General features: G+C 32.9%; 5 protein-coding genes across 6 annotated transcripts; 4 read left to right on the plus strand and 1 right to left on the minus strand.

Moving 5' to 3' along the window:
- Positions 1 to 843: 843 nt before the first annotated feature.
- LOC9322519 (aspartate aminotransferase, cytoplasmic isozyme 2) lies at positions 844 to 8,154 on the plus strand. Its single transcript, XM_021010193.1, has 12 exons — positions 844 to 1,012; positions 1,168 to 1,239; positions 1,359 to 1,420; positions 1,666 to 1,749; positions 1,830 to 1,929; positions 5,904 to 6,024; positions 6,268 to 6,431; positions 6,536 to 6,673; positions 6,877 to 6,998; positions 7,087 to 7,181; positions 7,266 to 7,386; positions 7,884 to 8,154. The coding sequence occupies exons 1-12, from the start codon at positions 959 to 961 to the stop codon at positions 7,966 to 7,968; spliced, it is 1,218 nt and encodes a 405-aa protein (XP_020865852.1). The 5' UTR covers positions 844 to 958; the 3' UTR covers positions 7,969 to 8,154.
- Positions 8,155 to 8,283: 129 nt separating this feature from the next.
- LOC9322520 (protein YLS3) lies at positions 8,284 to 9,742 on the minus strand. 2 transcript variants are annotated; one of them, XM_021010196.1, is made up of 3 exons: positions 9,294 to 9,742; positions 9,008 to 9,049; positions 8,284 to 8,557 (listed from the first exon to the last, which is right to left on the minus strand). In XM_021010196.1, exons 1-3 carry the CDS (start codon positions 9,595 to 9,597, stop codon positions 8,463 to 8,465), a joined length of 441 nt encoding a protein of 146 aa, XP_020865855.1. In that variant the 5' UTR covers positions 9,598 to 9,742; the 3' UTR covers positions 8,284 to 8,462. The 2 variants fall into 2 exon arrangements, with proteins under 2 accessions (XP_020865855.1, XP_020865854.1); XM_021010195.1 differs by having other exon boundaries at positions 8,284 to 8,560.
- Positions 9,743 to 10,565: 823 nt separating this feature from the next.
- LOC9324069 lies at positions 10,566 to 12,710 on the plus strand. The gene is made up of 8 exons (XM_002886408.2): positions 10,566 to 10,771; positions 10,855 to 11,001; positions 11,087 to 11,184; positions 11,603 to 11,675; positions 11,760 to 11,820; positions 11,920 to 12,005; positions 12,094 to 12,183; positions 12,418 to 12,710. Exons 1-8 carry the CDS (start codon positions 10,679 to 10,681, stop codon positions 12,478 to 12,480), a joined length of 711 nt encoding a protein of 236 aa, XP_002886454.1. The 5' UTR covers positions 10,566 to 10,678; the 3' UTR covers positions 12,481 to 12,710.
- Positions 12,711 to 13,852: 1,142 nt separating this feature from the next.
- Positions 13,853 to 14,906, plus strand: LOC9322521 (pectinesterase inhibitor 9). The gene is made up of 2 exons (XM_021010194.1): positions 13,853 to 14,211; positions 14,343 to 14,906. The coding sequence occupies exons 1-2, from the start codon at positions 13,937 to 13,939 to the stop codon at positions 14,683 to 14,685; spliced, it is 618 nt and encodes a 205-aa protein (XP_020865853.1). The 5' UTR covers positions 13,853 to 13,936; the 3' UTR covers positions 14,686 to 14,906.
- Positions 14,907 to 20,196: 5,290 nt separating this feature from the next.
- Positions 20,197 to 21,488, plus strand: LOC9322522 (pectinesterase inhibitor 10). The gene has a single exon (XM_021034043.1). The coding sequence runs from the start codon at positions 20,442 to 20,444 to the stop codon at positions 21,282 to 21,284; it is 843 nt and encodes a 280-aa protein (XP_020889702.1). The 5' UTR covers positions 20,197 to 20,441; the 3' UTR covers positions 21,285 to 21,488.
- The last annotated feature ends 1,251 nt before the right edge of the window (positions 21,489 to 22,739 follow it).

Here is a 22,739-nt window from a genome sequence, read left to right on the forward strand (position 1 = left end):
TATCAACGAGCATCAATATGAACTTTTTCTTCGTCGTGAGAAACTCTCTATTCGAATATAAATCCTTCACGAATGAAACTATTTTCGACAAAATCTCAATCCGAATCTCATCGTCTCTCTCAAGATTTATCAATTCATAAAAATGGCTATTTTTTTTTTTACTTTTTCTAAATTTTTTGCTAATTAATTTTATTTTTAATTTTTAAAAATTAAATATTTGTAAAATAAACTGCAAATTATTTTGAATTTTTTTTTGAATTTTTTTGGGATAACAAAAAAATGAAATATTAACAAAATTAATTTTTATTTAAATAAAAACTATTGTCATGTAATATAAAAGTTAATAATTAATTAAGATAGTAAGGGTAAAATTGGAATTTTATTTTTGTTGTGAGATCGTAAGTATGAAAATAACAACATTTAATTTTTTTGGATATTAAATCGCACAGTTTTATTAATATGTGTATTTTTTTTCCAACCGAAAACAATTGGGTATTAAACATCCAAATAAAAAATAATTGAGGTTTTTTTTGGGAATTTTCCCATTATAAAAACACTAAATTTTCTTATATTTTTTTTTGGAATATCTTAGATAATAGAAGAACTATTGTTAGCGAGGAAAAAGAAAAAAAAATATTAGATTAAGACAATTAATATATTTCATATCTATTTCAACGGTTAGCATACAACCTAAAATCCTAGCTGAATCATCTCAGCTTTAAATTTATCATCTATAGGGATTATTTTTAATTAAAGAATGAAATTCCTAATTGTTAGAAAAAGGAAATTTTAAACGAAAAAAAAAGAAAAGAATAATGTATTTTTTAAAACCATGATTCATGTGGTTGGTGAACCTAATATAATAATGTTTTAGTTTCTCAACACTTTTTTCAATAATTAGTCTTTTTTTTTGGGGTTCAAATTCATTTCAAATTTTCAACTGATTCAATCAATTCTCATGAATTCCATCTTGTCAAGCGTCCTTCCTGCTCCCAAAGATCCTGTTCTCAGTGTACTACTCTATATAATGGCTCTTCATCGATTTCACTTCTCTCTTTTTTTTTTTTTTTTTGTTGATTTCTTATATACTTACTTATGCTGCTTCGACAAAATGTGTACTTATGTTAATCTTTTTTCTAATGTATATATTTATGATTATGGAAACAGGTAATTTTTGCTTGTAGAGATGATCCTAGTCCGGTCAAGTTGAATTTGAGCGCAGGTACCTATCGAACTGAGGTAATTTTCAGATCTTCATAATCTATATGATTAAGTTAATTATTGCCATTTTGCGAGTTCATGAATTGATTAGATTAGCCTTCTCTTTGTTTTTTTTTGTTTTGTTTTTTTTTCTTAAGGAAGGAAAGCCTCTTGTTCTTGATGTTGTGAGAAGAGCAGAGCAACAGTTAGCCAACGACCTGTAAGTTAGCAAAAACTATTTGTTAACAAAAGGCAACTTTTGTGTATATGATGAATAGAGAGATACTAAATACTTTTTAGTTTTTAATTAAATATTTCCGTTTATAAAATCCTTATTTTGAGAAAAATTATATAGTAAATAATGTAAACACGAACGCAAACGTAAACAAATTAAATTTTCCAAACCCATTATTGTTTGTTAATCATTATTCATTAGCCTATATGATTTTTCTGTTTTATCTCAAGGTCTAGGGACAAGGAATATCTTCCCCTTAATGGACTTCCTGAATTTAATAAATTAAGTACCAAGCTTATCTTAGGTGATGATAGGTAATGTATTCGCTGCTATTTTCTCTCATATTTTCTCTTTATTATTCATTCTACTATAAAGATTGTTTTGCTTTGGACAGTCCCGCAGTGAAAGAGAACAGAGTTGTTACAATCCAGTGTTTGTCTGGTACTGGTTCTTTGAGAGTTGGAGCTGAGTTTCTAGCAACACACAACAAAGAAGTAAACAATTCTCACTATCTACTTAGTTTTTTCCAATGGTCATTAGAATTTGGTAAAAGAAACCTCTAGCATTTCAGAACGAATTACCCGTATACTTTTTTTTTTTTGAATCTAATGTTAAATTATATTCAAAAGAAAAATTACGTTTTTACAACCAAGTGCGACTTAAGTTTGAGAGCGAGTTGAAATAGTGTTTGATAGAAACAAAAAAAAACGACAGCCTTTGAAGATTAGCTTCGGGCTAGGAGCCATAGTTGATACGCCTCGTCGTATCGTCTATCTCCCCTTCTTCGGATCATAGAAATTTGGTCTCGTATTTGCTTATCAATCCAGCCCGTGAGGATATTCTCTGTGTGCGGTTGTTCATCGTGCCTACGGCCATTTCTCTCCTTCCAAATCATGTAGACGGTTGTTTGAAAAACATACCTTGTTAGGAACCTCTCCACCCGATCTTGTTGAGCGTTGGAAATGTGATCTATGAGCTGAGACCAAACTGTCGTGTACTTGGCTTTGAATAATCCTTTCGCAACAGCTGCCCATACTTTCGATGTGTAAGCACATGAGAAAAATAGATGGTCTCTAGATTCGGTGCACGTTTTGCATAAAATGCAGAGTCCCGATCCACCCCCATTCCATTGTTGCATACGATCTCCCGTAGAAAGCCGATCATGAGCTGCAAGCCATACACAAAAGGAGTATTTAGGGGTTTCATTTGAAAACCATACTCCTTTGTGCCAAGTGACTGTGGTCGAAGTTGTTCTTATGTGATTCCAAGTGTCTTTCGTCGAGAAAAATGGTTTGAAACTGTCATTCATGGATCGCCATAGGACTGTATCTTCTCTACTGCTCCGTTTTTTTCCATATTCAAACAGAGCCTCCTCTGTTTCATTTAAGAAAACTGAGCGGTGCCTTCGACGACGATGACTAGCCCACGCTTGCGCCACCGAGCTTGTTCTACTTATCCCCAGATCAATAACTCCTCTAACTCCCGCAGTCTCAATTAGTCGCCCTAGCCCGGACCAGTGATCATACCAGAAAGATGTGTGCTCTCCATTACCCACATCCACCTTACAGAAATTCTTTGCCACATCTCTATATTTGAGAATTTTTCTCCATATCCAAGAACCCATGCTTGAATTGTTTTTGAGCGACCAGAAAGATGTTCTTTTAAGGAGTGTCTCTTTAACCCATGTAACCCATAAGGAGTTACTGTTAGAGACTAACCGCCATATCAGTTTCAAGCAACATACATTATTAGCTTCCTTGAGAGATCTCAGCCCTAGTCCTCCTTCTCGCTTAGGTGTACAAACTCGTTCCCAAGAGATTTTTGCTTTATGAGTTCTCATTTCAGCTCCTGACCATAAAAATGCAGAACATAATTTCTCAACACTATTAATGCATTCACGAGGAAGACGATATGCTGCCAACCAAAAATTGCAAATGCTCCACAAAACCGAAGAAATCAAATTCAAACGACCCGCAAAAGAGAGATACCGTGCAGTCCAAGACTCGATGCGCTTCTTTACCTGTTCTAATAGTGGAGCACAGTCTGCAGTGGCAAGCCGCTTAGTGACTAGAGGGAGGCCCAGATAACGAACTGGAAGATGTCCTATATCGAAAGGATAGACTGCCGCAATTAGTTGAACTGTTGAGCGCGACGTGCCAGCCAAATAGAGGGTTGATTTCTCCATACTAATTTTCAAACCAGAGATTTTTGCAAATTCATCAAATACCGAGATAATACCTTCTACAGAGCGTACATTTCCATCGGAGAGAACCATGAGGTCATCCGCAAAACTTAGGTGAGTGAGACCTAGAGTCTTACATCTTGGATGGTAGCCAAAATGTTGGGCTGCAGCTGCCTTGTCTAACATTTTTAAGAGAATGTCCATACTTATAACAAACAGGTAAGGTGAGAGGGAACAGCCCTGTCGTAGTCCGCGAGAACTTCTAAAGTAACCCGCTAGTTCTCCATTTACTTGTACCGAGAAGGATGCTGTGGTGACGCATAGCATGATCCACTGAATAAACATAGGAGGGAAGTTTAGAGCGGAGAGAGCTTTATTCAAGAAAGACCACTGAACGGAATCAAAAGCTTTAGAGATATCTATCTTTATCGCGCAACGGCTTGTGATGGTGTCTTTATGGTAATCCTTGACCAACTCCATGGCCAGCAATACATTTTCTATCAAAAGACGGTCTTTTACAAACGCCGACTGATTTGCAGCTATGAATTTAGGGAGAACCTGCTTGAGACGATTTGCTATGATTTTTGAGATCACCTTGTATATCACGTTACAACACGAGATTGGTCTATAGTCCTTCATCTCCTTTGCCCCTTTTTTCTTCGGGATAAGAGCAAGAATAGTTGAGTTAATACCCTTAGGCAAAAAACCTTTTGCAAAAAAGGATTGAATCGCTAGAACAAATTCCTTCCCTATAACCTCCCATGATGCCTTGTAAAATTCAGTGGTATAACCATCTGGGCCGGGGGACTTATCCTTTGGCATTGAAAACAGTACCTTTTTCACTTCCTCTCCTGTAACAACACGGGTGAGCATTTCTCCATCCGCCTGCGAGCATCTATAAGATAACAGATCTTGTAGGTTTTCCACCGATGTACCAGCAAAATCACTTGGAACAAGTTGCAAAAAATCCCTGAAATATCTCTCTGCTTCTGCCTTTTTTTCTTCCTCACTTACAACAACTCTTCCATCTTGGCACAATATTTCTTTGATATTGTTTTGGGCTTCTCGGGTTACAGCCGCTCTATGGAAAGTCTTGTTGTTTCTATCACCCACATCTAACCAATGGAGTTTTGATTTCTGCTTAAGATATTTTTCTTCTAGTCCAGCCACATGATCCCATCGGAGATAAGCTACATTCTCTTCTTCCATCAGCTGCGGAGAGGGATTTAGTAAATTTGCTTGCTGTTTTGAACAAAGGGTTTCATACGCTTCTTTCGTTTTCTTGACCAAGTTTCCCAGTCTATCCTTTGCCAGAGAACGCAGCTTAGGTTTTAGAGTTTTCAACTTTTTTGAGAATCGAAACATCGTGGAAGTGGATAAAAACAAGTCCTCTGTTTCTTTCCAATAGGTGTCCACCAGTGGCAAGAACTCCTCCATTTCTGTGAGAACATTGACAAACTTAAATGGTTTACGACCCTTAACTGTATTACTTACGCCACCAATATTCATAATCCGACACCTGAGATGATCAGAGATACCTCCTGCCTCAAAAACTGAATACACTTGCGGGTATGTCTGCACCCACACATCGTTTGTCATTACACGGTCCAGTTTTTTCAAGATCAAATCATTTTCCCTTTTGTTGCACCAGGTGAACAGAGGACCTTGTGACGCCATATCAGACAACGAACAATAGTTAACCAAATTCTGAAAATCCCTCATCCCCGCTGTGACCTGCGGATGATCATCAACACGAGAATGCTCAGCCATGTCTAAAGTGACATTGAAATCCCCAAAAATCATCCACGGTTTATTTTTGATAATAGAAGAGTCGGAATGATCCATCAGCTCCCTCCACAGCTCTTTCCTTTCTTCTACATCATTGGAAGCATAGACAAACGTACAGAAAAATTCATCATCCAGCTCCTCTAACTTTACCGAGCATGTTATGAGTTGAGCACTTTTAAAAAAAGGGCTCAATCGCACATTATTTTGCCAAATAACCCAAATGCGACCCCGTCGGTTGTATTCATAGTTTGTCATAACTGACCACCCATTAAATAACTGCCTCATGAGCCTTTGAGCCTTCATCTCCCTGACTCGCGTTTCCAATAAACAACCAAACTGAAAACGATTTTCCATCACCCATTTTCTTACCCGTATACTACATACAACAATTCTACAATATATATACTCACAAATTTTGCAACAAACTTTACTCGTATAAAAATTTACTATGTACATTGCCACTTATTTGTCAATAATTTCGTTTCTCATTATTTTCAGCGTGTCATTTTCGTTCCAGACCCAACTTGGGGGAACCATCCCCGTATTTTTGCTTTGGCGGGTTTGTCTGTCGAGTATTTCCGCTACTATGATCCGAAGAGCCGGGGACTTGACTTCAAAGGTGATTATAGAACTATGTCCATAAGTTCTCTCTGTCTTTCACCTTGAATTGTTGCATTTTATCGTACTTTTTGTTTTGACCCATTCACACCAAATTTCACCAAATTTGTTTTAATATGACCCAATTGATGTTATTTCCTAAGTGTATATATATATATATATATATATATATATATATATATATATATATATATATATATACCAATCATTATTTCAAATAAAAACTTGATATATATCAAAATAGGCATGCTCGAGGATCTTGGCGCTGCACCTCCTGGAGCTATAGTGGTACTTCAAGCTTGTGGGCATAACCCCACAGGAGTTGACCCAACATTCGAACAATGGGAACAGATTCGACGACTAGTGAGATCGAAATGCTTATTACCCTTCTTTGATAGTGCATATCAGGTAAGTAATAAAATTACCTTTGCTCTTTGATAGTGTTTTCCCTTAAGCATTATCAGGTAAGTCATAAAAGCAACATGACTCATTTTCCCCCTTAACACTTTCAGGGTTTTGCTAGTGGTAGCCTTGACTCAGATGCACAAGCGGTTCGTATGTTTGTTGCCGATGGAGGTGAATGTTTGATAGCTCAAAGTTATGCCAAAAATATGGGTCTTTATGGGGAGCGTATTGGCGCTCTTACCATTGTAAGCATCCAAACTTCTTGGCAGTACTGCTTTATTTTTATTTATATGCATTTTCCAAAAATATTATGAGAAAATAAACTGAAAATGATGTATATTAGAAAATATGCATTATTCTTTTGATTTTTGTTTTTCACACGCAAACGCAAAAATTGAGTTTGAAATAATCTAGGCCATATTGTAATCTTCATGGGTCTAATGTGAAGGTATGCACGTCAGAGGATGTGGCTAAGAAAGTTGAGGACCAAGTGCTACTTGTTGTGAGGCCTATGTATCTTACCCCACCTATTCATGGTGCATCTATTGTTGCCACAATTCTAAAAAACAGGTAATATGTATTATAAAAAAAAAACTATAATAAAAATTTTATATAGATTTTGATTATGCCTAAAGTTTATGTGTATACGTCTTGGTAGTGATATGTACAATGACTGGACAATTGAGCTAAAAGGAATGGCTGACCGCATAATTAGCATGCGTCAACAGTTATATGAAGCTATACAAGCTAGAGGTTTAGTTTAGTGTCTTTTTCTTTCCTTCATTTTTTTTGTTAATCTTCTCATATTTGAATCATGCATACATAACTTTTGTTCAGGAACACCTGGTGATTGGAGTCACATTATTAAACATATTGGGATGTTTACTTTTACTGGATTAAGTGAGGAGCAAGTTCACTTGATTGCCAAAGAATATCACATTTACATGACTTATGATGGGTAAGGGATATATCTAGTCTTTTCAAATGTTATAGTACTAGTTAAGAGGATTATTAGGAACTAGTAGATATACATATTTAGGGCCTTTGTTTACATGTATATGTTTTTCAAATGACACCATGACCGCTCTAGCAAACAATTTTTTTTGGTGAGGAATATATTTCCATTTTAAAACTTTCAAAGAATATAATTCTTTTTCCATTTACTTTCAGATTAAGCTAGATGATTTATTTATTTTTTGGCTTCTAGTCTAGTCAAAGAATATAATTCTGTTTCCATTTACTTTCAGATTAGGCCTTTCCCATTTGGAACTAAAAATAATGTTTATGTAACCACTAGGAAAAACAGAGTCTAGTGGTACATGACCACTATTTGAAGTCCCAAATGGGAATGGCATGAAGCTTTTAAGACCATTACTCTTATCATAAATTCAGTTATATTTATTTGTCTGTGTTCATGAAAAACTTGGCTTCAAAATGAAAATTGTGTATTTGCAGGAGGATAAGCATGGCAAGTCTAAGTTCGAAGACAGTGCCTCAACTCGCTGATGCTATACATGCTGTTGTTACTCGTATTGCCTAAATTTGCGATTATGTTCTTTGTTGTTTTATGAACACAATTGGGGAATAAAATTGTGTTCTTGGTTTACATTTCATAAGAGAGCACAAAGAAACATCATGGATGATTTGTTCTCTAAATTGATTACTAAACCGACCAAAATGAGGATTGTGACCTTTAAACCTACACAGTTTTGGTATTTTATTTTTATTTTCAATTGTAAAAAAACTAGATCAAATAAATCCATTCACTAGTAATTACATTCAGTTTGTAAAACTCAGAAAACCATATTCAAATCAGATATACAAAATGATAGAGTCCGGTTTAAACCGGTAAATATACTAACATGGGACTCAATGATGAATCAATGATAAAACATAACACGATTTTTTATCATTAAATAAGTTAAGCCAAAGCAAACAAATCTCGATAACAAAAAAAAAATCTCGTGAATTATTGAGCTAATAATAATAAACCGGGTTAACAATCGGAAAACCGTATAAATCCGGTTAAGGATTTCAGAAGAAGATAGATGAGATCAAAGACAAGATCACGGTGGTGATTCCATAACCGGCGAGCTTGTTCCCAGCTCCGGCGTCTTTTTTGGTATTCCCTGCTGAAAAATTAGAAATCCATTTAAATTCAAAAAAAAATTAGAAATCCATCCATATAAGACAAATCGTCAATAATACAAATAACAATTATAAATAAATACAAAAAAATAATCTGACATGTTTCATTTTTTAGTGGTTTTGTCCGAACCATTCAAGTCAATATTCGAGACAAAAATAAAGTAGACAAGTAAAAGCTGGCATTCACACTCTGTTTATGTTTTTTTATAAAGAGAAAAGTCTGGGAAAATTAGAAGATCGATTCAGTGAATCAATTGAATAATTGAATTGATTTGGTTAATAAACTCCGATCAAAATCAATCAAATAATTCAATTAATACACAATCAAGTCGATCAAAAGCTACTTGGAAATTCAATTTCAAAAAATGAAAATTTAAGAAAAGTATTCAAGAAAGTAATTGCAAGGAGTAGGTGAAGAGTTTGGTTCATACCTGGAGGAGGTAAAGAAGCTTTTGGCGATGGAGCTCCTTTAGCTAAAAACAAAAAACAAAACAAAAACATGACTAATATACTGAAATATCAAATTGTTAAATCTCAGATTCATAATTTCAACAAGAAAGATCTAAAACCTATGCCAATTTTCTTTGTCACATTCACATTAATCAAAATCCCCATTGTGCTAATGTCATTATTGTGTTACCAACCGGTCAAAGCTAAGATAATGCATGTTGTTGACAAAAAAAAAAATCGGAGATCTGAGAAAATAAAATTACTAACCGGTACAAGCGGAGAGATCAGTGGTGACGTTGCATCGACGGCTAAGACTAAGAGCTTTTTCAGTTGTGACGTTGAACTGAGAGAGCAAACCAGGAGTGGTGTAGATTGTACATAGACATGTAAGTTCTTTCTCCACCGCTTCTTTAATCGAGTCGCAACATTCTTTAACCGGCGTTGTTGTCGTGTTTAGGTCGTTGAAGCAAGGGACTAGTTTGCTCACGCACTCAGTCTGTGCTTCAACCGCCGGAACCGAAACCAAAGCCATCACCGTCATCGCCGCCGCGAACATCATCATCGTCTTCATCTTTCTTTTTTTCTTTACCTCTCTAAGCTTTTTTCTTTTTGGTTACTTGTGAGTTTTGGTTTTGCTTTTGTTTTTGGTTATAAATATTTATAAACTTGCTTAAGGAACCTTTCGTATTTTACCTTTTTTTTTTAATACTCCATTACTCCCTCCGTTTTCGAATAGTTGTCGTTTTAGAGATTTTTTTTTGTTTTTAATTAGTTGTCGTTTTCAGTTTTCAATGCAAAATTTATTACTTTTTTATTTTTTATATTTATTTTTATTATGCAATTTGATTTACTATTGGTTAAATTATGTTTAGGTAGATAATTAATGATATTTTTATATTGAAAAACTAACAACATTAATAGTTTTTTAATTTGTGTGCATATAGTTAAAACGACAACTATTCGAAAACGGAGAGAATATTTCTCAAATACTTCAACGAGAAGATTGAATACTAGTTTTTAGGTAATGTAATAAATTTTATTGAAAATGATATTTATATTAATTGTCATTTGGTGTAAATCTCTAGATTCTAGCATGAGTTAATCACGTTTTGTTTTCTTGCCAACTTTTGTTCTTTGTACAATTCAATTTGTAGATGTCAATTTTTTTTTTTGTAGCCTATGCTAATAAAGTAATACTATATCATCTACCAAATTCCATAAATTTAGTTGAATTTTCTTGTGGTAGAACTAGGTCAACCTGATATATTCTGATCTTCAAGTATTTTGCAAGACTAATTTCATTTCATAAATTTTAGATCCAAACCAACTTTAACCATATGGTTAACCAGAGCGCAATCCAATTTTGGTAAGAATGATTCTATATATTGTTCGGTACGGGCTATAGAAAGGCCTTATAGGGTTTGGGTTAATTGGGCCTTTGCATCAATTTTAAAAGACCTCCTTATATTGCCACGTGAACAAAATATGATCGTCAGATTTAAACATTGAACGGTTATGATCTAATCAAACGTCTCTAAGCAATTGTAAATTCAACGGTCACAAATAGTCCCGCCATTAAAACAGATAAGAGAAGTTAGAGATAACGTAGCTAAGCAAAAAAGCAGAGCTCACACTTAGAAAAAAAAATTCTAATGGCTACGCTTTCGTTTGGAATCGCCGCCGCAACCACCGTCCGTACAATTCCGAGATTTAATACACGGAGGAGCAAAATCTCCTGCGAATGGGTAAGAATTTGATCAAAAACAAGTTTTTTTTTTTTGGAGTGATTTTCATGAAATTGATTCTTCTTTGATTGATTCGAAGGAAGGATCCGAAAGGTGTGTTAGGTCCGCCGCAAACTGGTCATATCGCTAGGCTTGAGTTTAAGCGTCGGCTAGAGAGAGATTCAGAGGCAAGAGAAGCTTTTCAGAAACAACTTCGTGAAGAGAAAGAGCGTCGTCAAGCTCTTAGACAAGTTAACAATTCTCTTTTTTGTTGGAACCTTATAGATTTGGTTTTGCAGTTATATCGACTGATTTTGGTTTTGTGGGTTTTGTCAGTCTAGAGTTGTACCGGATACTGCGGCGGAGCTGATTGAGTACTTTCTTGATACTGAGGCTCAGGAGATTGAGTACGAGATCGCTAGGCTTCGAGGAAGGTTAGTGAGTTTGAATGTTGCACACCATATGTTCGATGAATTTCCCTTGTGAAGATGTTTTGTTACTTTACATTCTGAAGTGAATGTGAATAGCATTTGGGAGAATATATTGTTGAATTTGAATGTTCCGTATTCGATGAATCGACCTTGTGAAGATGTTTTGGTAGTTTAGTTTCTCAAGTGAATCCGTTTTCGTCGAAATATTGGAACCTGGATTATGAAATAGCATTTGAGTGAATAAATTGTTGAATTTGAATGTTGAGAGTTCGATGAACTGCCTTTGTGAGAATGTTTTGTTGCTTTACATTCTTAAGTGAAATCTGTTTTTTGTCGAAATATAGATACTAGAGTAATAAATTTGGGGGTTTGAGATGACTTCTAAACCCCAAAGTAGCTCATGATTACTGTTAATTTACAGGTTAAACGACGAATTCTTTGCGCAGATACGACTTGAAATCGGGCAGATTCGGTTTGCTGTTACAAAGACTGCGGTACAACTTTCTTGAAGCAACAACAATTAATCTGTCACCGTAAACCGATTACGTAACTATCTTTTTTCGTGGCAAATCATGCAGGAGATTGAAGATAGATTGATTGAGCTTGAATCACTTCAAAAAGCTTTAGAAGAAGGAATAGGTTTGCGCTGTCTCTTGCTTCCTTATTAACTGACTCATGCCTCATGGACTCAACGATTTTACGGGTTTTGTTTACTTCTCTTGTTATGTTGCTTTGCAGAGGCTTATGACAAAATGCAAAATGAGCTTATGACGGCTACAAATAGCTTAACCAAGATCTTAACCTCAACCGATATAAAAACCACAGTATGTGAACTTTACCATAATTCCATAAACATTATGATGCTTCATGAGATGATCTTGAGACGTTGTTTTGATTCTTCTTTTTATTCAGTTGTTGGATATGGTGGAGAAAAATGAAATCAACCGATCTTTGTTGGCACTTCTCGACGAAAACATAGCCAATGCATACAAAGGAAACCAGGTTAGACCCAGTTAATAGTTGAATTGACAAAAGAAAATTGTTCTGGTTCGAAGTTCGGTTAGGTTTGATTCGGGTTCAGTTTTTTGATGAACATATTATTTCGGTTATTGATCGGACCCATTTTTCCAAAACCTAAAACCCAATTAACCCGAACGAAACCGAAAAATCGAATGCCAAACCTTAAAATTGACCTTAGGAAAAAGCTTTTTAGTAATTCAAATGTATTTGTTGCAGAAAGAAGCAGGAGATTACATGGAGAAGATACGTTCTTCGGTTCTAAAGTACTTGACAGTGTAGGATCACACGAGTCTTCGAAAGATTTCTCAGGCTTTTGAATGTTTTCTATTATCGGGTAAAAATGTATTTATATTTTTGTTTTTTTGAGTAAAATGTATTTCTTTCTTCCGAACGATGATTATATCTTTAGGGTCGTTTCAGATCTCCAAGTAAAGATAAGCTTAATGGAAAAATAACCATAACCAAACACTATGAAATTTCGTATAATATGTCAAATATTTTATTTTTCATTTAAGTATCTCGAAAAATTTACGTCAGTAAGCTTTTTTCTTCATTCATTGCATGTCTGTTTAGTATGGAACCAAGTTCGCTGTAACAATCAAATCTCTTTTATTCGTAATAAATGAAACAAATCAATTTTTTTATTTTATAAAACAAAAGACATGAATAAGTATGGGAAGTGGGAACCTACAAAAGTAACGATAACTAAAAGAAAAAGAGGTGACATTTATGAAATTGATAACTATTGGTTCCAACTTCCAAGTTCCAAGCACCACTGTGACATAATTATCCTAATTATTATCTTCACATGCATATGTTTTTTTGTTATATACATACAGAGTAAATTAAGACTAGTAACGATAATATAGTAAAAGTATATCTAAATGACTCAAGAAATTAAGTACAGAAACATGCCCACTTGTTGTTGTCTTCTCTGTTAGCTACCGACGTACGGGGTTTTGGACAAGATTCTTTTTCTTTATCGGTGTTTACGAGTAGATTCATGTGAGTTTTGTTCAGTCAATAATCTTGAACCATACAAATTTAAATTTAAAATATAAATAACAATCATGTTACCCCTTCTTTTACAAAGTTGTAATTCAAATATTTGTTCTGGTTAAGGAACTGTCATTTCTAATGAGTTATTCTTTTCATATGAATATGGTGGAAGTAGTAACTCCATACTGCTCATGTTGACTAAAGAAAAATTAAAATCAACTTTTAGGTAAATATCTATTCAACTTTCCTGATTACTCGGATCAACTCTCATGAGAAAGCTGAAAATTAAATAGTAACCAAAAGAATACGCATGAGAGACCATTGTCGTTTATTTCCATTATGATCTGGATAAGCATCTCAAATAAACCAATAATGCATTGGGAAAAAAGTAATTAATTAACTACTACAAAAGTTGCAATTTCAATTTAAAAACAAACTTTAAACTATTGTCATAACTTATGGCATGTGGATATGTGTTGATCGATGGATGACTCATCTTGAATCTTTAATCTGCACATTAACACATGTAAATAGTACTTTTTAAAAGGATCACAATGTAGAGTTAGATTTTGGTCAGTGGTATTTTAACCAAAGTGATTGAGATATTTTTATATAACAATAATATATATGCAAAAAAAGGTCTCTACTTTGACCTAAATTAAACTCTATATAAACCATACCGTCTTGTACACCTTCTCTTCACTTCACAATAAACAAACAAAAGAAATTTGTCATCATGGAGCTTAATAAAAATACAATCTTTCTAGTCCTACTTCTATCAATAACCATTCTCCAATCTTCATCTGCAACCCCAAACCGGTCGGAACCAGACCGGTTCATTGTGTCTTCATGCCAAACCACCCAATATCCATTAGTTTGCGTGCATACACTCTCTGCTTACGCCACCAAGATCCGCCACAACAACGACCAAGATCTCGCCCAAACCGCTCTCACCATCAGCTTGGCTCGAGCCAAATCCGTTTCTATCTTCGTCGCCAAACTAACCAAAGTGTACGCTTTTCTCTATCATTTTTTTTTGTCAACCACACACTTAAAACCAGAACAGTACTCTCTGTTTGCAGCCCAAACCGGAGTTTAATTTTCAAAACTTTATCCCTAACATTTTATTTCACTATATATAGGACACCAGGATTAAAACGTAGAGAATATCTAGCAATTAAAGATTGCATCGAAGTGCTAGGCAATAGCGTGGACCGGTTAGCTCAATCGGTTAAAGAACTGGGTCGAGCTGGTCATGCCGTGGCTAGTGAGGACTTCATGTGGAAGATGAGTAACGTTCAAACATGGGTCAGTGCCGCTTTAACCGATGAGACAACGTGTCTAGATGGATTTTCGGAACGAGCCATGGGAGGCAAAGTGAAGAGGCTGATTCGGTTTAGGGTGGTTCACGTGGCTCAAGTCACTAGCAATGCTCTTGCTTTGGTTAATCAGTTTGCAGAGAAACGAAGTGTGACGTTTCCTTAAATGGAGTTCTTGTTTATCTTAAATGTGAAAATTTTGGCTTGTATGTGAAAGTTTGAATCTAAACTTCAAAATTGTGTAAATTGTTATCCTTTTTTTTTGTCGGTTGGAAAGAAAACTCAAGATTGTGTAACAATCTTTGTTGTGTCCTGTATAATATTGTATTTTAAGATAAAGATATATAGTTGTACTTTTTTGGGTGTAATTTATAGATATACTTCATATATACTCTCTCCGTTTCATAAAGAGTGTCGTTTTAAGGTTTTATTTTTGTTTCACAAAAAGTATCGTTTTAGGTTTTCAATGCAAAATTTAATGATTTTTTATGTTTTATGACTATTAGTATTCTGCAGATTGTTTTACTATTGGGCAGATTATGTTTAGGTATATAGTTAATGATGTTTTTGTTTAGAAAAAAACAAAAAATTTAATGTTTTCTTAATCTGTGTGCAAAACTCTAAAATGACACTCTTTGTGAAATAGAGGGAGTATTAATTAGCATATTCTAACTTCAACGTAAAGATATTATTGAACAGTATTTAATGCAGTTTTGAGATTCGAACTAAGGTCTAATATTTTTCAATTTTGTTTTGCTACGTGTAAACATTGGTAAAGGTGTAAGTAACTAAATGAGTCCACTCCTTCTGAACTTTTTTTTAGTATAAATATCAGAAATACACTAAATTTTTAATTTTGTTATGCAATTGTTGTTGTAATTCTAATGGTTAAGAAAGCTTCATACTATAACAGAAGAACAATTACTAATTAAATTAAAACATCTTCTGTTTATATATTTGATTTATTTTTGGATTTCTTTTTTGTGTAACAAATTAACGGGATAATAAAAACATATTTAGAGAAGAACGTTGGGAGACAAGGTTTGTCCAGAGACAGAAGTCTTGATTTGTTTCTAGTGATTCATCAGGACAAAATTAGCGTATTTTTATGCATAATTATTGGAAAACAACCCTATTTTTCATTAAATAATACTGAAATCAAATAATTATGATTTAAACCATATAAAAAATTAAGCCAATGATACACATCTTAACAGTAACAGCTGTATAATTGACCACATGAACTGTAATATATGATGACACAGAGCTTAAATACTGTATTAATTCAAAACTAATCCTATTTGTCTTATTGCGATATTTTTTTTCTTATTGCGATATATGCTTATAATTTTGTTCATGTGCTCGAAAATGACAAACGTCACCCCAAAAGGACAAGGACAGGAGTTTCAACGACAACTACCAAATTTTGTGATATGAAAATTTAAATAAATCAAATACGAACTTTTGTTCCCGCAATTGACGGTTTAAAACGCAAAATAAGAAACACTATTTGACAGAAACTAAAGACGATGCTTATTTTAATGTCTTGAAAAAGACGTTACGCATTTTCTTATGATATTAAATTTTTTTTTGTGATGAACGAAATAATTCTACATTTTTAGTTCCTCATCGTAATCATCTTGATCTAAAAATGCATTTAAATTTTAAATTCCTCACGTTTATTTTATATAGGCCTGGGCTTTCGGTTAACCGTTCGGTTATCGGTTGGGTCTATTCGGTTTCGGTTCTTTTAGTTTCAAAATTTAGTATCCATTCGGATATTTTAAAATTTCGGTTCGGTTTCGGTTTTAAAATTTAGTATCCATTCGGTTATTTTGTTTAGGATATTTTCGGATATTTCGGTTATTTTTGAGTATTTTTGGATATTTTTGGATATATTTCGAATATTTTTACTATTTTAATATATTTTTCAAGTATTTTTGATTATTTAGTCTATAAATAACTAATTATTTTGAAAATATAATTGTATTTCGGATATTTTGGTTACCCGAAATATTTCGGTTTGGTACCGATTCGGTTACGGTTATTTCGGTTATAGAATTTAGTATCCATTCGGTTATTTTCAAATTTTCGGTTCGGTTCGGTTCAATTTTTTTGCTTCGGTTTCAGTTCGGTACATTCAGGTTTATTTACCTAGGCCTAATTTTATATGTACTTCGCCAGGTCTCAAGTTTGGGCTGGGCCGTAATGGGCTATTTGTGTTGTTGAGACTTGTGACTTTAGATTGATTTTGTATTCATAATTTGTCTTTTCAGGTTTTGTTATGCATAAAGTTAACAGATGATTTTTATTTTTTTTGATAACCGCAGAGTTTCATATTCAAACGAAAGGAATGGCTTTTTAAAAGTTGTAGTGATTTTATTTACTCAAAAATCATATTTTTAACTTGGAGATTGACGATAAAAACATACGAACGTGAATACTTAGTATAAAATATGAAAAGAAAACATGTTCTCTTTTATCTTTTGAAAAAAAGAAAAAGGAGATTCTTCTTAGCTTTTGTTTCATTAAGATTGAGTATGTGATGGGCAAGTGCCGACAGAAGATATATCTAGAGATCATGTTCGAAAGCTAACGGAAAAAAGGAAATCTAAAAGATAAAAAGATATGAATGATCATATTCCAAACCTGAGATGATGATGGCAAGTTTTGGGTTATTGAAAAAAAAAAAAAAAAGTTTTGGGTTATTGGAATTATTTGATTCACAATTGATAGATAATTCGATGCACGGTTTAGAACCTGATTCCTTAACGATCAAATTATAGTTAAAAAAAAAAGTATATATAGTTCAAATACGAATACGTTTTATGAATTTTCTAAATTTTTCATAGGTATGTTTTACGGTTTGATAAATTTTTATTTTTAGAAATCTGTATGATAAATGCATAATTTTTTTTTCTAAGAATATAAATATTTCATTAAAAATAAAACGAATTAAGGCAAATATATTTCATTAAAAAATATTTCAAGGCATTGATAAGAATTTAAGCTATAACTTGAGATATATTTTTAACAATTTGGTTAAACCTATTACGGAAATGGATGTACATAATGCCAACAAGATATAATAAGACTAATATGTGATATAAGATTTCGTATACATTTTACCAATAGAAAAGTATGCATGCAACGGCGATAATGATGTTAACTTTTTGGCCATCGTAAATTACGTCTACGGAACATCTAATTCATTATGGAAACGAATGTAACAGATTAATTATCATGATTCATGAATATGACTCTGCACTTGTGATTCTAATTTGGCGTCTATACCATCAAGATCAGTTTTTAAGATCATGTCCAAGTAAATATGTTCATGCTTCTTGTATATTAGACTAGTTCTTTGATTCTTTCACAACACGTTACTTCGAAATGATCATTCTTTTGATTCATTCATCTTGGATTGTATCTTATTTTCATTACAGATTAGTTATACTTGTTTGAGATTATTGGGATCTAATATGAATATCACGTGAGAAAATAATGAGTTTTCGACCGAAAATCAATTAGTAATAAATATTCGATGCCCTCTAATATACTAATGTTGATTATTTTACCATTTTTATGTTAGATTTTATCATTAAACGAAGCTTTAAAAATTATAAAAAGAGATGCATGAATGAAATGTAGAAGTCGAATTAATCAAAACCTATACACGAGTATTGTAAAATCACCATGATTAGTTCAACATTTTCTAGACCCGGTTCAACATTATCGAATTTGAATGCCCTACTCAAAATTAAAATTTTCGTCATTATTTTTGAATATTATATACTTATAAACGAAAAGAACATGAGAAATCTAATAGTAACGACAAAGAAAAATGTTAATCATCAAAACCAAAAAAATAAGAAGCAAAATTTTGGATCCAAATCTTATCATTTTAATAATATTTTAAGTCAAAAAGCAAAAAAGAAAAGAACAAAAAACCCAAACAATTTCTTACTTTCAATGACTGATAAAATTTAGTTTAAGTGGCTTAGCTATATATCTGAAGTCACAATGTCAGTTCAAGACTTCAAGCTATCTTTTGGGTAGAGAGCAAAAAAAGTACATGCAAGTGAAGTAGTTCAAAGTAGGCAGATAAGGGCATGTATAGTTAAAGGCAAGCACATTAATATAAGATAGGCATTCAAATCACTATCTTCAAGATAGCGTATTTCAGAGACAAGAAGAGTGGCTCAGGCATGATGCATGCATATATTTACTTCTTTTAGACAAACAAGTCTAGTAGGCAAAACAATTGCTATAGGAAGCATGGGCTAACAAATATGATCCTGATGAATGAGCAATAATGACTTCATTTGCTTAGCTATAGATGGTAGATCAAGTCTGAAAATCAGTATTCTAATACAAAACGTCAACACTATGTGTACGTACATGTGAAAAATGATCACATATTACATTTTTTGAAACCTTCACAGACAAATATCATCGACAACATTAAATCTCAGATATTTTTACCAAAACAATCTACCGAACCTAGCCTCTTTCATAAATGTCTTCATAAGCTGAAAACTATGATGAATATAAATAATTTACGCTGTAAGAGTTCAATATTTTAAACGTATATTTGTCTCAATGCTCAAGACAGAAGAATTTCAATGGCCAATAATGATTTTCACATTTTCTGAAACCTTCATAAACAAATATTATGACCAATATAGAAAATTTATAAAATGAAAACATTATCGGGAATTAGTCTAAATTTCTGTTTATAACCTCAGAACTATAAAGTTAGGTCTATACATCTCCGAATATATTTTTAGAATCTACAGTCTTCATGATATATCATTAGAAGCGCTTAACTACGGTGGTCACTGTTTTATTTAATTTCAAAGATTTGATATATATATCGTCGACTGCTCTTTTTCTGTATCCACTCTGAATTTATTTTCTTTTGGAAGGATATAGCTTCAATAAAATGGGAATTATATCGCTGGACCAAACTGTAGTTGGACTAATTAATTCATCATATGCAACAGATTTAGAAAAATAAACTATATATATATATATATATATATATATATATATATATTCTTCAAGGTCAAGCTTCTGTTACAGTATTTATGGAGATCATATGTATTAATGTATAACTAATTATTACAACTAATAAAGACCATAATTATACAAAAAATGTTTTTTTTTAATAAAGTCAGTAAAAATAGTTTTTTTTTGCCAACAGTAAAAATAGTTTCATCACCTCAATTTGCTTCTTCTTTTTTTTTTTTTTGGTTGAAAAAACAAGCAATGTCAAATTATATTATACTAGTAAAACTTTAAGTAGTTCATAACATTATACCTAAATTATTTTCGTATCCACCCCATTGTATGGAAGAAAAGTTCCATTGCCAAAATTTCACGCAACTAATAGTCAACTACATATAACATACAACACAAATACATGTATGAAAAATATTTTACTTAATAAATTTAATTTAAAAGCTATATATATATATATAATATTTATTTATATTCATTTTCATAGATTATTTATAATCAACTAACGATTTTTCCCATACTTAAGAAATATGGGAATCCATACTCTTTGGCTTTTAAGATAAAATTTTTTTTGTCGTTTATGAGTAAAATAAGATTTTTGAAGCATATGTGACAAATCCAGAATACGTTAAACATTTGAGCCGGATAATTGGTAAGTTTTCCCACCAAAAAACCTCAGCTTCAATCAAATAAGTTATTAGATATGATTGAGTTATTAATAGACTCAACCAATTTTCTTTTCACAAGTTTCTTTATACATATATTATTATATTATATTATATCACATGTTCTATATATACACACTATATACATACACGCACATGCACATTACTTTCACCTAGGCCATTCCTCTTTCAAAAAAATCGACGACCCAAAAAGGAAAGCACAAAACAAAAAGGGATGAAAATCTTATCTCAAACCCAAATCCTTTTTCTCTCTATAGCTATTCTTCTCTTCATCACATCGTCATCATCATCATTATCACCATCATCATCATCACCTTCATTATCACCATCACCATCATCGCCACCACCATCATCATTATCACCATCATCACCGCCACCACCATCGTCATCACCACTATCATCATTATCACCTTCATCACCAGCACCATCATCATTATCACCATCATCACCACCACCACCATCGTCATCCCCACTATCATCATTATCACCTTCATCACCACCACCATCATCATTATCACCATCATCATCAACATATTCAAATCAAACCAGCTTAGATTACATCAAAACATCATGTAACCTTACACTCTACAAAACCCTTTGCTACAACTCTCTATATCCTTACGCCTCAACAGTCCATTCCAACCCTCACAAACTCGCCGTCACCGCCCTCAATCTTACCCTCTCCTCCGCCAAATCCGCCTCCAAATTCGTCAAAAACATATCTCACCGAGGCGGTCTAACACTTTTGGAAGCGGTTGCGGTTGCTGATTGCGTGGAAGAGATTGGAGACTCCGTGATATCGCTTCAAGATTCCATAAGAGAGTTGGATTCTATCAACTATAAAGATAGTGCAAAGTTTGAGATGGTTATGTCGGATGTTGAGACATGGGTTAGTGCTGCTCTCACGGATGATGAAACATGTATGGATGGCTTCAGTCGAGTCAAAACGGCCGTGAAAGATTTGGTTCGGCGACATGTTGTTGAGGTAGCTCGGCTGACTAGCAACGCGCTTGCTCTTATTAATATGTTCGCCTCTACGGAGGAAAACTTTTCATAATTAAATATTTGTTCATATACACAAAAAAATGTTTTATACTTTTATTAGCTAACTAAAAGCTTATGATTATATGTATGTGTCACTTTGTACTTGTTATAGGAATTGTTGATTTTTCTGTGTATATAATAATGTACTTGTAGTCTGTGAAGATTTTGTACTTCCTCTGTTCCTAAAAGGTTGATGTTTTAGCTTTTGTTGTTTGTTCCACAAAAATTGATTTTCTAGTAATTTTATTTTATTTTTATTGACTTATAATAGTAAATTGTAAACTTCAAGATACAATGATTATAAATCATTAACTTTCTTAGACTACTATTGGTTGATAATTATTAAAAATATTTAAAATTAAAAAACAATGTTAAAATGATCAAAGAATGATTGAGTTCTTAATATGTGTGACAATTCTAAAAAATCAAACAATTAGGAACAGAGGAAGTATAATTTTTGAAGATGGTGAAAAAGTCTCAACACTTTGTTGGGCTCTTTCGGGATTGCTTTATGGCTAGAAAAGGCCCACAAATATTTTCTTGGTAAGATTCATTAGTGATACAATTAGAAATTTAGGAGGGATTATTGGTTCATAGATTTATATGGAATTAGAAATCCAAACAAAAATCATTTGTTATTCAATCATTGATTTTAAAATCCTAATTAAATTCATGTGTTATTGGTTCTATGATTTATAAATACTAGTTAAAATCTTATGTTATTCGTTTAGTCATTTGTTTTTGGATTTGAGAATCCAAATTATGTTTTAAATGGAATTGAATGGAATTGAAAGAGAAAAATAGAAGGATTCAAATCCATGGGTAAACACATGTTATTTCAAAATCCATATATCTTGATTTCATAATTAATAGAAATTTTCAAATTCTATATGAATTTACAAATTAACAAACTAATAACACCCCCTTAGAATCATAACCATAGTCATAGTCTATCTTGTTAAGCAAAACCTAGTTATACTTGCACCTTCGTCTCCTTTTTTCATTGTTTTTCCTCCGTCTGTTGTGAAATAGCTGTGTGTGTGTGTGTTTTTTTTCTGAATAACATTAATTTGAGCTTTATTAATTAGATTTTCGAGCTTATAGATATGGTTATGATAGTAATTGGTCAATACATTTAGGAGGGAAATCATAAATGAAACACGAGCTATATTGGAATGTCCGAGACGTGCCAGCTTCCCGACTACATATTATACCACTTGAACACCCACAAACATATTAATCCATGTGTTATATCGCCAATCAAGTTTGCCATAGTTGTGTAATTCTTCCTTCAACCTCTTTTAAGTTTGACAACTAGTTTTGATATATGAGAAATACAATTGAACACTATACAACATTAACTAAAAATGTCGAACTCAAATACGCAATCCAAAAATCAAACAATATTGAATCAATATGATATAAATGGATTTGACTTTTATTTCAATATCCAAAAAACCGAATTCGA

This window comes from Arabidopsis lyrata, assembly GCF_000004255.2.
Source record: "Arabidopsis lyrata subsp. lyrata unplaced genomic scaffold ARALYscaffold_2, whole genome shotgun sequence".
Taxonomy (NCBI): domain Eukaryota; kingdom Viridiplantae; phylum Streptophyta; class Magnoliopsida; order Brassicales; family Brassicaceae; genus Arabidopsis; species Arabidopsis lyrata.

Excerpts from the sequence above, each read along its gene's own strand:
- LOC9322519 (XM_021010193.1), top strand. The coding sequence starts at position 959 with ATGAATTCCATCTTGTCAAGCGTCCTTCCTGCTCCCAAAGATCCTGTT. Across the intron at positions 1,240-1,358 it reads CAGGTACCTATCGAACTGAG|GAAGGAAAGCCTCTTGTTCT; the intron begins GTAATTTTCAGA and ends TTTTTTCTTAAG. Across the intron at positions 1,930-5,903 it reads TAGCAACACACAACAAAGAA|CGTGTCATTTTCGTTCCAGA; the intron begins GTAAACAATTCT and ends CATTATTTTCAG.
- LOC9322522 (XM_021034043.1), top strand. The coding sequence starts at position 20,442 with ATGAAAATCTTATCTCAAACCCAAATCCTTTTTCTCTCTATAGCTATT.
- LOC9322521 (XM_021010194.1), top strand. The coding sequence starts at position 13,937 with ATGGAGCTTAATAAAAATACAATCTTTCTAGTCCTACTTCTATCAATA. Across the intron at positions 14,212-14,342 it reads GTCGCCAAACTAACCAAAGT|GACACCAGGATTAAAACGTA; the intron begins GTACGCTTTTCT and ends CACTATATATAG.
- LOC9324069 (XM_002886408.2), top strand. The coding sequence starts at position 10,679 with ATGGCTACGCTTTCGTTTGGAATCGCCGCCGCAACCACCGTCCGTACA. Across the intron at positions 11,002-11,086 it reads GTCGTCAAGCTCTTAGACAA|TCTAGAGTTGTACCGGATAC; the intron begins GTTAACAATTCT and ends GGGTTTTGTCAG. Across the intron at positions 11,676-11,759 it reads TTGCTGTTACAAAGACTGCG|GAGATTGAAGATAGATTGAT; the intron begins GTACAACTTTCT and ends CAAATCATGCAG.
- LOC9322520 (XM_021010195.1), bottom strand. The coding sequence starts at position 9,597 with ATGAAGACGATGATGATGTTCGCGGCGGCGATGACGGTGATGGCTTTG. Across the intron at positions 9,050-9,293 it reads TGATCTCTCCGCTTGTACCG|CTAAAGGAGCTCCATCGCCA; the intron begins GTTAGTAATTTT and ends TTTTGTTTTTAG. Across the intron at positions 8,561-9,007 it reads AGCTTCTTTACCTCCTCCAG|CAGGGAATACCAAAAAAGAC; the intron begins GTATGAACCAAA and ends CTAATTTTTCAG.